The sequence below is a fragment of the Sciurus vulgaris genome (assembly GCF_902686455.1).
Source record: "Sciurus vulgaris genome assembly, chromosome: X".
NCBI classification, from domain to species: Eukaryota; Metazoa; Chordata; class Mammalia; order Rodentia; family Sciuridae; genus Sciurus; species Sciurus vulgaris.
In genome coordinates, this window is record NC_136471.1 from 94,946,034 (window position 1) to 94,961,666 (window position 15,633).

The 15,633-nt window shown below is 48.0% G+C and overlaps 1 protein-coding gene across 2 annotated transcripts; it reads right to left on the reverse strand.

Annotated features, from left to right (window-relative positions):
• Positions 1–78: 78 nt before the first annotated feature.
• PPP1R3F (protein phosphatase 1 regulatory subunit 3F) lies at positions 79–15,553 on the reverse strand. Of its 2 annotated transcripts, none has more exons than XM_079123809.1 (4): positions 14,429–15,553; positions 4,167–4,222; positions 3,431–3,510; positions 79–1,857 (listed from the first exon to the last, which is right to left on the reverse strand). In XM_079123809.1, exons 1-4 carry the CDS (start codon positions 15,418–15,420, stop codon positions 556–558), a joined length of 2,430 nt encoding a protein of 809 aa, XP_078979935.1. In that variant the 5' UTR covers positions 15,421–15,553; the 3' UTR covers positions 79–555. The 2 variants fall into 2 exon arrangements, with proteins under 2 accessions (XP_078979935.1, XP_078979934.1); XM_079123808.1 differs by having other exon boundaries at positions 3,431–3,513; positions 14,429–15,537.
• Between the last annotated feature and the right edge of the window lie 80 nt (positions 15,554–15,633).

Sequence of the window (15,633 nt, forward strand, 5' to 3'; positions counted from 1 at the left end):
CCACTGTGATTCTCCTCTAGAATGTGACCACCCTGCACGCTCAGGCCCAAACAGGAGACCATTGCACAGCAAGACACATCATTTCTCATAGAGCTCTATTGTGGCATATAATAATAGGTACTCTATATAAATTAAATTAAAAATAAAGCTCCAGCAGGTTGCACAGGTTGGCTGTTAATAAATATATCTCTGGGTAATTGTGCCCCAAGACCAGCTCACGACCACTCTCCCTCATCCAGAGAATTATACAAAAATAAATACAGGCTTGGGGGGGGGGAGGACATGCCTGGTTTCATTCTAAAAGTCCTTTTAACTCACATCATCCACTGTTCCTTCCTCTCCATGGGTATCACTGCAGGGAGCCCCGTGCTGACTAGGCAGCTCAGGGACAAGGAAGGCCTCTCTCCAACTGAGCATTCTCAGAAGCAAAGGACCAAAGTCCCTCATTGCACAGGCCACAAATCTCCAATTGACCCTCTGAGGTGCTAGAGGGACTGCCCCTCCCCAGACCCTAGAGAGGGGGAAGCCTGTTATTGCTGATCCCACAAGCAGCCCCTACGAGAACCAGGCCAGAGAGAGGCACAGCGCAAGCACCAGGAGGGACACACCACTGTTCAAAGCCACAGGGACTACCACCAGCCCAGCCAGGACTCCAAGAGTCTGGGTCAAGGGCCCCCGGAGCTGAGGAGGTAAGCCACATACACATTCTGCAGGGGCTGCTAGGGTGGGAGACTTCTTTGAGGGCTCAAGGTTTGGGCCTGTACCCTTTTCATCCTGGGAGATCACATGAGGTCTGGTCACACTAGACAGACAGGCCTCAGCCCCCACAGGACCAAGAAGGGAGAGATTCTGCTCCCGCAGAAGGACTGAAGCAGCTGGTTCTTTGCCAGATAAAGAAACCAAGCTGCCTGTCCACTCACCAGTGACCTCCATCTGGGTTTTTGTCCCAGCCTCCCCTGGGGATGTCACCCCAGCTATGATCCTATTCATGTGCAAAGAGTTGGTGTTCTTGCCCATCCCTTTCTCTGGATCCCCAGTAAACTGACCCTCTGTACCCAGAACCGCAGAGCTGTCACATCCTGAGCTCTCTGCCCATGGGAGCCACACATCTCCCATAGTGGCTACCATAGAGCGGGCCCCAGAGAGGATTTCCGGAGGCGATTCTTTGGGGCTGTCTCCTTCAGGGCTGGAGGGAGTGATGGAGAGCCCCTCTTCACCCTCCCCATCATCATCAGGGTCCTCGGTGTCCTTGATGAGCTCCACGCCACGCCCCAGGCGCGCATAGTGCAGTGTGATCTCCTCAGCCAGGGCACTGTTCAGGGCCCTCTCAGGGCCAGGCCACTTCAAGATCAGGTCACGGTCCGTGAGTATGCCCAGAGGATGGCTGGGGGACAACCCTCCATCTGTGGGGCCCTCCCCGCCACCCCCTGCCCCACCTGCAGCCACAGCAGCCCGCAGGCGGCTCAGGTGGGACAAGTAGAGCTGCTCCAGCTCCTGGTCAATGGTGTCTTCGCCAAGTAGCTCCTCCAACCCACTCATGACCTCCAGACCCCCAGAAGGCTCATCCATAATAGCCCCCACCATGGGGTCCTTTCGACCCCCTCCACTCTCACTCAATACTTCCCACGTGGTCTCAACTTGTTGCTGGCTGGGTTCCAGGAAGGGCCCTGTGGCCCCCTCACTTGCATCGGGCCCTGAGGCCTGGTCCCTGGGGAAGCCTCCCCGACCACAGAGAGGGGTGGAAGGGGGAATCCTGATGGCTGGTGCCTGGGGGACTTCTGTAAAAGCCACAGGTGGACTGCTTCTGGGGATGTCACCTTCTTCTGGGGGTTTTCCAGTTGCTGTAACTTCAGAAACCTGGAGCCATGATGGGAATGGGGAGAGAAAGGAAAGGAAATGAAGCAGAGGAGGGGATGGGACAAGCAAAGACAATAAGAACTGTTGATGGCCCACACCCAGCCCAACAGGAGTTTCTAAATGATGCCTTAAAAAGCCCTCTTTAATTCTTTAAACTCCAAAGACTCTGTCATCAAGATAGGTAGGTAAGTACGTACGTAAGTAGGTAGGTAGGTAGATAGGTAGGTAGATAGATAGATAGATAGATAGATAGATAGATAGATAGATAGATAGATAGATAGATAGATAGAGATGGATATGGGCATGTACTGGTACTGAGGCTTAAACTCAGGGGTGTTTTACCACTGAGCTATATCCCCAGTCCTTTTTAATTTTTTTATTTTTTATTTTGAGACAGAGTCTTGAAAAATTGCTAAGGGCCTTGTGAAAGTTGTTGAAGCTGGCCTCAAACTTGCAATCCTCCTGCTTCAGCATCCCAAAGTTCTTATATGTGCACCACTGTACTCAATTTATGTCTAATTTTTTTTCCAAAATAATTCCATAATAAATGGGAGGGGAGGTAGGAAGTACACAAAGTAGGAATAGGTATGTGTTGCTGTTTGTTGAAACTGGGTGATGGTATATGTGAGTTCATTATACTAGTCTCTTTACATTTATATATATTTGACAATTTTTATAATAAAAAGTTAAAACACACACACACACAGAGAGCTCTGGAATGTCTCTTCCTCCCTTGCCACCACCGTCAGGGCTCTCCCAGACCACTGCAATGTCCTCCTCCTCCCTGGTACCCCTGTTTCCACCCTCCCCTAACGGCTTATTCCCAGGTAGCAGCCAGAGGAAGCCTGTTAAACCCAAGGTCAGATCAAGTCCCTCTTCTGCTCACAACCCTCTCACAGTAAAAGCCAAAGTCCTCACTCACTGTGGCCCATAAAGCCCTGTATAATCTATCCCCAACCACCTCTCTTGACCTTAACTCTCACCACTCTGCCCCCAACTCACTCTGTTCTCTCCACAACAGACTCCTTGGTCCCTCACACATTAGTCATGGCCCCACTTCAGGAACTTTGTACTTGTCTAGAATGTGCTTCTAGTTATCCACATGATTCACTCTCTCATCTTTGGATCTTCTCTCAAATCTCTATCATTGCTAAGTCCTTCCCAGGTCACCTGATCTAAAGTTGTAAACATCCCATATCTCTCTGTGTATCTCTCTCCTTCTCCCTCTAATTTTTCCCTTAGAACTGATCTTCATCTAATACACTATATATTTTAACTATTACTTTATTGTATCTTACTGAACATGCAAGCCCCATGCAAACAGCATTTTTGTTTACTACTGTATTTCCAATGTCTATGACATAGAAAGAACTCCCTAAGTATTTGCCAAATTAACAACTGAAATTTCCCTAAACCCAGGTAAATCACTGATTCTACCCCTCCCCTATCAGCTTCAGATTTTTGCAATCTCCCTCTGACTTACAATGAACCCAGAGCTACTTGGCCCCACCACCTAGCCCAGTTGAGGTCACACTTTGGGCTGTGCACCCCCAGGTTGCAAGAGCCTGCTTACCTGAAGTGTCATCTGGGGCCATGGACGGAGAGGGGTGGGGGCCACCAAGGGTCCCAATGACTCCTGGACATCAGGATGCTCTGCTGAAGAGAAGGGAAGGACAGTGTTGGGGCAAGACAGGTGTAAAAGTATGTCTTATTTTGTTAAGAAAATCTGCTAGTGTGACCAACTGGCAGTTTGTCTCTGAAGCTTTCTGTGGCAGAGGGGGCCTCTTCATTTTTATAGAAAGAAAAAGGGTAAGAAGAAATAAATGGTAGGGGTTGGGGATATGGTTCAGTGGTAGATCACCTGCTCACATGCACAAAGCCCTGGGTTCAATCCCCAGCACCACAAAATAATAATAATAATAATAATAATAATAATAATAATAATAATTAGTAGTAGTAGTAGCATTTATTATTATTATTATTAATTTCACCAGGTACGGTGGCACACACCTGTAATCCCAGTGACTCGGGATCCTGAGCCAGGAGGATTACAAGTTTGAGATCAGCCTAAGCAACTTAACAAGTTCAAAATTAAAAAGGGCTGGTGATGTAGCTTAGTGATAAAGCACTCTTGGAAGAAGGAAAAGAAAAAAGAAAGAAATGGTAAAATGGGACTGGAAAGCCTGAAAGTATAGCTCAGTCATATAGCACTTTGTGTACAAAGCTCTAGGTTCAAATCCCCAGCACTGCAAATAAAAACAATTGAGATATAAAAGGGATTAGAACTGCAAAGCTTTCCAGGTGCTTACCCATGACAGGGGTATTATCATCCATGCTCTTCATCCTCAGCTCCTCTTCATGAGGCCTGTGGGGCAGAGGAGAGAGCACATGGATCTGACACCCTGAGAGGCCAGTTCTGCCACCTGTGAGCACCTTCTGCACCTCTGTCGTGGCCCATGTTCCCCTGACAGCTGCTATTTTGTGCTGCCTCTATTTATCCCCTGATCATAAAAGCTCTACACAGTCATGGAAATTTTGCAAAATACGGGAAAGTGTAAAGATACAGGAAACAAAGCAATCACACACATCAGCCAGAGGCAACCACCATTATCATTTTGGAAAATTTCATTCCAGACATTCTCTGAAACTGTTTAGATTCTGCAGACATACTTTTGCAGTTGGCTTTGTCCATTTATCACTAAGAAACATAACAGGCTTTTGCAAACATTGAAAATGGCTGCTTAATATTCATATCATATGGCTTGCCATAATTTCCATAGCCATTCCCTTCCTGCTAAGCGAGTAGGTTGTTTCCTTTACTTTTCGGTCACAAAGCAGACTTCAGCAAACAGTGTTGTGCATAGCTTCATCAACATGTTTGGTTCACCATGCATAGTGGAGCTTGCCCATAATCCCAGCAACTCGGGAAGTTGAGGCAGGAGGATCACAAGTTTGAGGCCCAGCCTCAGCAACTTAGTGAGACCCTGTCTCAAAATAAAAAAAATGAAAAGGGCTAGGGATGTAACTCAGAGGTAGAGTGCCACTGGGTTTAATCCCACAATAGAAAAAAATGGATCAGTTGTTTAGGGTACATTCCTGTTTGTGGAGAAGGCCATCCTCTCCAAGAAAGGACAGATGGAGAAGACTGGGACACAGGAAACAGAGAGGAGAAAGGAAAAGCAAATGGAGAATAGGAAAGGGATCAGAAAGGCCTGGGTTCCTTCACCAGCCCTTGCCCATCCCCATATCAGCCTGCCAGGTCTTGTCACCTCCTCACCTGTAACACAAGCCAGTATGTGCACATGAAGCACAGGGAAATCAAGAGGAATGAGGATGGAAAGCCATATATCAGGGCCTGGCACAGAGCAGGGGTAAATCAGCAGGAGATGGCTATTGCTCTCTCACCAGTCAAGTCTGACTTGAGGGACTTAAACCAAGTATATTTCAACTAGATGCCCCCCTTACCAGGGATGGGGTCTCATCATGTAGAAATCACTCTTCTTACTTTCTCAGAAGTATCAAATGTGTACAGATAAGGTGAATGAAGGAAGCATTGATTACATGTTCAGAGACATAAGAGAAGCTAAGGCAAGCACTTACAGACTTTTTTTCCTGAGAGGCAATGGGGCAATACTGACATTCCTGGAAATAGCTGAAACTTTGTGAAAACACCTAATCAATTGGCTTCACAAATAAAGAGTATCAAGCTGGGTGTGGTGGCACATGCATGTAATCCCAGCAGCTCAGGAGGCTGATGTAGGAGGATCACAAGTTCAAAGCCAGCCTCAGCAACTTAGCGAGGCCCCAAGCAACTCAGTGAGATGCTGTCTCTTAATAAAATACAAAAGAAGGTTAGATGCTGTCTCTTAATAAAATACAAAAGGCGGCCAGGGATGCAGCAGTTTAAGCACCCTTGAGTTCAAGCCCTGGTACCAAAAAAAAAAAAAAAAAAAAGAATATCACTGACTATACTACATAGTACTATGGCATTAGCACTGGTCTGTGTGCCTCATGTAAATTTAATCTTCACAGTGCCGTGAGAAAGGTATTTCTAATCCTTTAAACTATGCAGTACTATTATCCCCATCCTACAGATGATGAATGGAGATGGAGTAAGTGGCTCACAGTCGTGCAGACATGATTGAGGCACAGGCCTTCTGTTTTGTTTTGTGGCACTGAGGATTAAACACAGGGCCATGTACATGAGAGGCAAGCACTCCACCAACTGAGCTATATCCCCAGCCCAGCCTTCTGGTTTTGAATCCATAAGCTGCCCCTTCTTGGACGAGAAAGGGGGTCTTACCCAATTCCATTTCCAAACTTTTCTAGAAATGGATAGAAGGAAGCATCAACAACAGACAAGATACTCCCTCTTCCTTCATCCAGTTTTTTCTTTGGACCTGCCTTTTACCCTTCCCCCCATATTCATTCCTGGTTTCCCTGCCTCCATGGTCATGTGGGCTAGGAGACCAATAAGGACAGAATGATTGCCAGAACTTTTTATTAGCACCCTTGAGGAAGAGGCTTGAACCATGTATATGGATCCAGAGTCTGGAAAGCCTTGAAAGGGAGAGTCTGTCATTCTCTCTGGCCTAGGGCTTAAACATCCCACCAGAGAGGCATCTTAATCAGAATACTATAGGACCATGGACGGGTGATGCTGGGATCCCAGAGATCAACTCCCTGTACCTCACAGTTGAGAAAGGGGGATTCAGAGCAAATCACCCTAGTCCTGCTCTAGTCCCTTCAGTGGACTTGAATCCAGGTCTATGAACGTGTGGCTCAACACAATCTCTGCCCAACAGCACTGACTTCCTTTAAAAAAAATAAAAAATAATAATCTTCTTCGGATCTTCTAAAGCAAGCCTCTTCAAAAAGACTCTTGAACAGATAGAAAGCTAGCCCTCCCTCCCAGGGGCAGGACTAGGCAAGCCTTCCTGCTATCTGGCCCACTTCTGACATGCGTGACAACCAAGCTTCTAAAAGCCACTACAAAGTCTTAGATGTGCAAGTGAAAAGGGAAGAACTCAGGAAGCATCCAGCCAGAGGCAAAGCTCTCCACAATTCAGCTGGAGGAAGAAGTGGGGGAAGAAAAACAAATACAAAAGAAATCCTTCAACTGCCAGAGTATCACTTCCAGAAGAGTTGGACAAGAACGTCTAGAAATCAGGTCAAGCAACCGAGCCCATCTCAGGGTCCACAAAGTCCACAGAAGCACACAAGTTGTTCTCCTAACCTCTAAGTCAGAAAAATAAAAGCAGGAGGCACCAGCATTTACTGTTCACCTCCTCCCTGAAACAGGCCCTTTTCACTGATACACCAAGTCATTTGAAAAATCTTCACATTCATCCTTCAAAACAGCACCCTTCCCGTTACAAATGCAGTAAGTAAGGCTTAAGGAACTATCTCTATGCACACTTACTCCACACCACACTGATAACGTACATAAATTTGAAGACAGTGTCTAAAATTGGAGGTCTAAAATGAAGATATATCCTTGAACTATTATTCACAATAAAAATTGAGAGGCAGTTCTGACTACAGTCAAAATGAAGACAGTAAGGGAAATCAAGTAGAAGTGTACACTGACTCACTGATCAGTAACAGGTTTCTTAGAAAAATGGGGAGAGACATTAAGAACAAAACTGTACCTGCAGTGTGCCTGCTAATTTTCAAGAAGGAAACCTACTTTTTTGGCACCAGTCTCACAAATGCCACGTGGCATCCTCTCAAGGGTAACAGGCAGTAGAGGGCCAGGGCACCCATTGCTGGGGATTTCTTGGGTATGAACCTTGGGAGCGCTTGGGAGCAATGGCCAAGTCAGTGTTGCCTGGAAGGACCTATCTAAGGCCTGCACACCAGTCCCCTGGGTGTGAAAATTTCTCCTGCTATCAGGAAACTGAATTCAGAGTACCCAAGGAAATCAGGAAGAGAGATCTTGGAGAGGCCCCTGCCCAGGCCAGCAGAGACACAACAGAAAGATGAGTTGCCAGGGTCAGAGAGTTAACAAGCAAGAGAGGGCTGGCAAGTCTCATGGAGAAAAGCAAAGCAGACTCGCAGAGCAGGTACATCCCTGCTACCACCACTGCCACCCAAGAGCTGTGAGTGCCCCCAGCACTCACGTCTTCAAAGAACTTTGCCAGCCCAAAGTGGGTCAGGCACTGAAACCCAAAGGGAAACTCAGCAGTGCCCAGCTCCCATGGACCAATCCGATACTGCTGCTGACTCTTGGCGGAGGTTGGGGGGTTGAGGGTAGTTTCAGAAAGCTGCCCTGTGATACTTGGAATCACAGTTACCCTAGGCCACGTGCTTTCGGGAAAGAATGGGGTTTGAAGGCAGCTGTGAAAGCCACCAAGTTATGTGGGACGCAGCCTTGCCTTCCCCCAAGATATGTCAGCCTCAGTTCTGAGACTTAAAATATGGCGAGGTGGAGGGAGGAAAGCATTTATCATGCCATGAGCTAAATTTCTTGCAGGAACAATTCCCTGGCCACAGCTCACCCAGTTAAAAAAAAAATTACATCATAATCCAGCACACCCATACATGTGTAAATATATTTACATATATATAACTGAAAAATGGATTTTCTTTGAATTTGAAACAATACTTACCTTTCCTGCATGGTGTGACGTGCTCTGGTACTTCTTATACCACTTTTTAATATGTTAAAACCCAGTAAATTGATTTTACATCTCAATAAATGGTCAGGACATGCAAATTTTAATAATCCTAGCTCTGCCACCTATCAGCAGTGCAACTTGGTGCAAGTTATTTAGCCCCTCTGTGCCACACTCTTCTCAACTATAGAGGGGATAATAGTAATTTCCTCCTTCAGTGAGTTAAGTGAACTGAAGAAATATATAAAAAGTGTCTACAAAGTGCTTAAAAGTAATTCCCTTCAAATTCATACTGAGGGAAACTAAGGATCTGAAAAAGAAAGTAACCTGCCCAGCAGTGCCCAGCTGGTAAGACACACACTCCCCAGCCTGGTAGAGCAGTTAAGAATTGGGGCACCAGAGAAGGACCACCCAGGCTCAGTTCCCAGCTCTGCCACTTTCTTAATGCAGAACTCAGGCCCACATTCTTAACTGTGATGCCCTACTACTTTTCTATGGAATAAAATGGATATTATTTTTCATTAAATCCTCTCTCCAGACAACTCTGATGAACTCTGACCCATCCTGTTTCAACTCCAATTGTTCCCATTGGCCCTAAGGCTGCCAATTCACATTATCAAGTAATTATCAAGTTGTATCCCATCCATTCAGTTATAGGTGCACCACTGAGGCCTTACTGGGCATCAGCCCAGTGACAGACCCTGGAGATACACTGGTGATCAAACCCGACTAGGAAGCTTACAATTCACTGTGGAAGAAAACATTAAAAAAATACTCAAACTCGTTCTTTCAACAAACATTTATTGAGCACCTGCTAAGTCCCAGGCACCATGGCAGGCCTGTGAGAATACAGTGGTGACCAAAAGCAGACTGTGTCCCTACCCCTCAAGGAGTTTACAGTCTATCAGGGCAGAGTCATCCAGCAATCCCCTAATGAATGTCTGACTACAAACTGAGGTAAGTGCCTTAAAAAAAAAAAAAAAAAGGAAAGAATGCCCTGGAACAAGGGACCTTGGCCCAGACCACAGGGCTGGTGAGGGCTTAAGGATGCTTAGAATAAAAATAAGCAGGGGAAGGGGCAGGGAAGTAAGAGGCAGCTCTAGAGCACTGAGAGAAGGGGATGAAAGCAGCCCTAAATAAGGTTTACTTTAAGGAATCACTAGGACTGGGTCAAGTAGAAACACCAATTTTAGATACAAAGCTAAAAGACCAGGGTGAAAGCAAAGGGCCAGAGAGTTCAGAGGAAAAGCAGCAGAGTGTGATACCAAGGCCAAGGAAGGAAGTGACTTAATTAGGAGTGGTCAGCCACTTCAAGAAAACCGCAAAACCTCCTATGGAATGTTGTTGATGCAGGGGGCTGACGAATGCATGGGGGTGAGCAGGGAGAGAAAATGAGTGAGGGAATCCTTCAGACAGGGTGGGAGTGAACGTGGAGGGTGATTAGGTGCTAGCTAGGAGCTGAGGACAGAAAGGAGATCAGAAGAGACAGCGACACTGGCCTGGGGAAAGGTCAACAGAGAGGATCAGGGAGGACAAGTAGAAAAGCTGCCAGGACAAAAAGGGGGACTGATGAGCTCATATTCTGCAGCAGGTGGCAGAAAATGGGAACCTGCAGCACAGGAGGGGGAATTGGCCTAAAGGTGAAGGGACCCCTCCTCACCTGTAACACAGGAGAGGAGAATCAGTGTGCAAGCTTGGATGCTGCAAATTGGAACAGTTCCATTCTTATGGTTTCTATCGTGTTTTAGGAAGCAGGAGGTAAAGTGTGAAGGTAAAGAACATTTGAAAAAGTTACATGAGAAAAGAGACAAGAGTGGATCAGAAAAATACAGCAGGACTGCCAGGCAGGGTGGAAAATGATCCAGAATTTGGGGTGAGGCTCATCTGCTATGCATGCTATAACATGCTGTAACATAAGGCTGTGGCATGCTATAACAGGGCTTGCCTGCTAGGATGCCCAGTACTATGAAAAAAACTGGGGGTCTGAGGAGGTTGGAGTGGACGGGTTTCCCTAGGAAGCCCTCACAGAACTTCACGGTCCACACCAGGAGATTGCTAGAGACAAACACTCTTGGTAAAGGAAACAGCATGAGCAGAAGTCCTGAGGCAGGAAGGAGTCAGACCCTTGGGAGTGACAAAGACCATGCTGAAAGGAACTCAGGAACAGAGTCCAGTATGAGGTAAGACCAGAAGACAGCAGAAACCAGACTGGGAGACTGGAATGGGAGGTGCTTGAAGACCATCATTAGGCTTTGTTGGTCTTTGTTTTTAAGAGGAACAGGGACCTTCTTGGGGTGTTAAGCCAAGGCAGACCAAGAGGGCTTCTTCCCACACGGGCCCTGGAACTTGGGACTCTGGGACCCTCAGTTTGCTCATCTAGGAAAAGAGGGATTAAAAACAATGTAGCTCACCAGGTCCACTGTCAGGTGTAATGACAATTTTGCACAAAAATATTTGGCGAAGTGCCTAGCAAAGAGCATGGTCTCAGCCAGGTCTCACATGACAAATCCTCAACACCTGCCCCTCCCACCCAGCTCCACCACAAACCCTTGGGTATGTTAGGACCAGTCTGCATCTCATTTTCCCTGCTTGAACCTAGCACTGTGCCCAGCACAAAGAAGGCTATCAATAAATGCTTGTTGATGGATACTCTGTAAGCCTAACAGGGAACTGAAAGCCTGGTCCTACAACCCAGGAAAAGCAGCCATTGGGGCTTCTGAATTACATCCCAATGGCCACCACAGATTTCTCCCATTTCCCCCACCTGATGTGGTCATACCCAATGCACAGGGGGTCTGCAGCCAGTATCTCCTGAAGCCCTCCACAATGGGGCTTCCACAGGTAAAGGATATCCCCTGAGGTCCTTCACTATTTACCCAGGGGGCTGGATCAGGGGGTGGCCCTTCAACAGTGCTCCAAGACCCCAGCTGCAGCACACAGGTTTTAAAACAATAATAAGTTGAAATGTACTCGCCAGGAAAGCCACCAACCTACAAAGAAAACCTTATCACTGATCTTGCAATGAGCACCAGCCTCCCCTTTGCAAGAGCTGAGATCAAAAGATAAAGAAACTATCAAAAAGCCATCTGCCCACTTAAAATAATATCACAAGTCATGTTAGGAACCACAGACCTGGGGCCAGCTACCAAAACAATTGTCTAAACGGGCTGCTTCAATTTCTCCTTAAAACCACCCATGTATTTTAAAAGAAAAACACCCTTTCCACCCACCTTGCCCCAGCAAGGTTTTGATTTCTGTCCCCTTCTTCTCACAATCTTAAAAATGACCAAACTCTGTTACTCAAACTGTCATATCTTACAGAAAGGGTTCCCATGATAGCCGGCTAAGATGACAACTTGGGAAAAATGACAGAAATGAAAGCGATTCTGGGGTACTGGAACTACTGGATCTCTTGATCTGGGAGGTGGTTACACAATTGCATACACATGTACAAATTCCCTGGGCCATACGCTTAAGCAGTGCATTTTCTGTAGGTAGGTATACCTCAATAAAACATAACGCACACACAAAAGGTAAAAGGAAAGCAAAACACACTGAGAACACCAAGAATGAAATCCAGAATTTGCCCTGAACCCTGACAGAACTTCAAAGAGGATCAAAACTTAAAAAAAATAATAATATCCTTAGCATGTCTACCTCATCCTGTCATTCACTAGCTGAGTGACTTTGAGCAAAATGGCTCACCTGAGTTCCCTGCTTACCAATCTTAAATGGGGATCATTACAGCACCTACACTATGTAGTATGCATGGTTGGCCTCAAGGAGAGAATGGACCTGGTGCTCTTAGCAGAGTTCAGTAAATGCTGGCCACTCTTACCTTATATAGCTACCACCTGCCTCAGTTACCTTGTCCACTTTTGCTACATCCAATCCAATCACACAACATGATGGTCATTACCCTTTACCAAATGAGGGAACTGAGGCAAAGCAACACAGCTGATGATGGGCATGGTGGAGTTTAGTAGAATTGAGAACTGTATGTGAGTAACTAATTATCAATACTAGCTACATCTCTATGGCACTACTTTGAATCAGGCTTGGTTCTGAGTGCTTTTATTTGTATCCTGTGAATCAGGTGCCCATAATCTCCTGTTTTACAGATGACAGTACAGTCAGTTGAGGCACAGTGTGGTTAAATTAAGTTGGCCAAGTTCACAAAGCTGGTAAGTGACATGGCTGAGATTTGAACCCAAGCAATCTGTTGCCAGAATCCTTTTTTTTTTTTTTTTTTTTTTTTTTTTTGATACTGGGGATTAACCACTGAGCCACATCCCCAGCCCTTTTTATATTTTACTTTGAGACAGGGCCTCACTAAGGTGCTGAGGTTGGTTTTGAACTTACAATCTTCCTGCCTCAGCCTTTCAAGTTGCTGGGATTTTCGCCACCATGCCTGGCCAGAATCCAAACTCTTAATGATGTAAGGAAAGTCATGCAACATCCTCTTTTAAACTAAATCTCTGGTATGGTGGGGTCATAGGTTGGTAAGCAGGTACTTGACTGCTTGTTCACTCACTCGGGTACATACGCCAACTGGCCAAGAGAAAGACCTTTCTTTTAAATACTTTTTGAGATAGGATATACTTTGCCCAGGCTGGTCTCAAACTTGTGGGCTTGAGTGATACTCTTGCCTCAGCCTCCCAAGAAGCTGGTACTTTAGGCAGGTACCATAGTGCCAGGAAAGAGGTATACCTTCCTGAACCACTCACAGCCTAAAGCTTTTCCAGGACCAGCAGATCCCACAAACACCTTGCTGCAACCAACATCTAATCAAGCAAATATAAGGTCAAAAAAGTATTTTCCCACTTCCAGTACTCCCAGGAGCAGGGAAATGCATGCATTTGGGGGAAAACCTACTGATCCCAAGCTAGATTTAGATGATCACATTAAGTATCAGGCCTAGTGGCTGTCATTTAAACTTAAATACAGGAAACGGAGGAAAATCTTGTATCAGGGCTTCCTGGGATATAGACGGCTCTTTCTCCCAGTCCCTGAATGGTTACTGGAAGTGTGGCAAATAGAAAGGGACATGAGCTTCAAGTCTACTCCCCATCTGCTTCTGCCTCTGCCAAAACCACCGCTTTCCTGAGAGCATGGCCTCAGTCCCTCACCTCTGCAAGTCTCAAAACTAAATTACAGAGTATTAACAGTAAAAAGCGTGCACAGACTTCAAGGTCAGACAGGGCTGAAGTCAAATAACCAGGCGCCATCACTTCCTCAATCAGTTTCTCCACCTCTGGAACCCTGATTTTCTGCTGTTAGATAGGGATCAGATTCCTTATCACCACTTGCAAGGCCTTTGGTCCACACTACCATGTCACTTCAGTTCTCTCCATTCCAGCACACTGCCCGTCATTCACACCAAATTCATTCCAGTCTCAGGGTCTTTGCATTTGCCATTCGCTCTACCTAGAACCTTCCTTACCTATATGTACATAACTGTTCCTTATCATTCAGGACTCAGCTTAAATGGTGCCTCCTCAGAAAAGTCTTCCATGTCCACTTTTCTACCAATTCTCTTCCCTCATCTTTTTTCTCATTATCTAGGACTCACCACAAAGGCTCTCCCTGAACACAATCTCTAAAACAACCATTCCTTCATCTCCTTGTTTTTCTTTCCTCTCAGCATCTAACCTTAAACCTACTCATCTGCTTACTTGTTTGCTTTTTCAAACTGTCTCCCACAGGAGCCTGTATGATCCTTGAGGAGCAGGAAGATGTCTGTTTTGTTCAGGGCTTTACAGTGGAGATCAGTAAATGAAAAATCCCAGTAATTAAAACAGTGACTAGCACATGGTTGGCCTCCACAACTATTTGACTGACTGCACGCTCCTCCCTGTTGTGAAGAGCAGGCCTGAGGGGTTCCCGGGCAGGGATGCTTGCCCTCCATTCTACATACAGCCCTGCTTTGGCGGAGGTGGCGCTGGCGACATTACCTGCGCCTCATCGGCTTCATGCAGCTCTTCAGCTGCCTGGCCTCAGCCTCCACGGGACCCTGGCACTCAGGCTGTGGCTCCAGCTGCTGCTGCTGGAGCAGCCCTTCGACATCACTGGGTGTGGGAGCGGGTGCGATCCGGAGCAGGACTGTGTAGTTGCGACCGTGGTTGTTGGCCCAGAAAGTGCCCTCGGGGGTCTCATAGCGCACCACGAAGTCGAGGCGTGCCCCATCACCCGCGCCCTCAGCAAAGGGCAGCTGGAAGGCGAAGCGGTCGGTGCGGCCACCGTCATCGGGTGAGGAGGCAGATGCCTGGCCAGGGCCCAGGCCAAGACCTGGATCCAGGATGGGATCTCCTGCTCCTGTTCCTCCTGCTCCTGCACCAGGCGGGCTGCGTGGGACGTAGCGCGCTGGGTGGTCGCAGAAGGAAGCCCAGCCGTCGTGTGAGGCCCGCACGTGCACCGCTTTCTCGAAGGAGCGGTTCAGCACGCGTACCAACCCGCGCAGCACCGGCGGGCGCCCCCCAGGCACCCACACCCCTGCACCCCCGGGAACCGCTCCGGGAGGCGGCAGTAACGCCTCCAGCTCCACCATGACGCGCCCCAAGCGCTCCAGACGGCCCGGCGCTGGCGGCAGCGAAAATGTGGGCACCAGATAAAACCCCCCGCCAGCGGGGACGGGGCACAGCGGCGAGGGCTCGGGAATGACCTCGTCTTCCTCCTCCCCTTCATCCCCATCCTCGCCATCGTCGTCCTCATCAGCCCCGCCGCCGCCGCCATCTTGCCCGGCCGCTGCCGCCATCTTGCCCGCCCCGGGCCCGCCCCACGGCCGGTAGCGGCGCAGCTGCGCCAGCGGCAGCCCCAGGGCCTCGTCGGCGAACAGCACCCTCCGCGGGGCCACCGCGGCCTCAACCGAGGTGCGGGGCTCGCCCGCGGCCGGCGAGGGGGGCGCGGGATGCCGCAGCGGGGGCTCCACAGGGGCCGTGCGCGCCATATCGGCGGCCGCGGCGGCACCGACGGCACCGGCGGCGGGACCGGCGGGGGCAGGGCCTGAAGGGGCGGACAGCCAATGGGAAGGCCAGTGCGGGGGGGTACAGCTCACGGGGAGCGTAGGCGGCTAGATGAAGACAGGTATAGCAGAGAACCAATGGGCAGCTGCGCACGGATGACGTAGGTGGTGAATGGTGAGCAAGAGAAGGACACAACC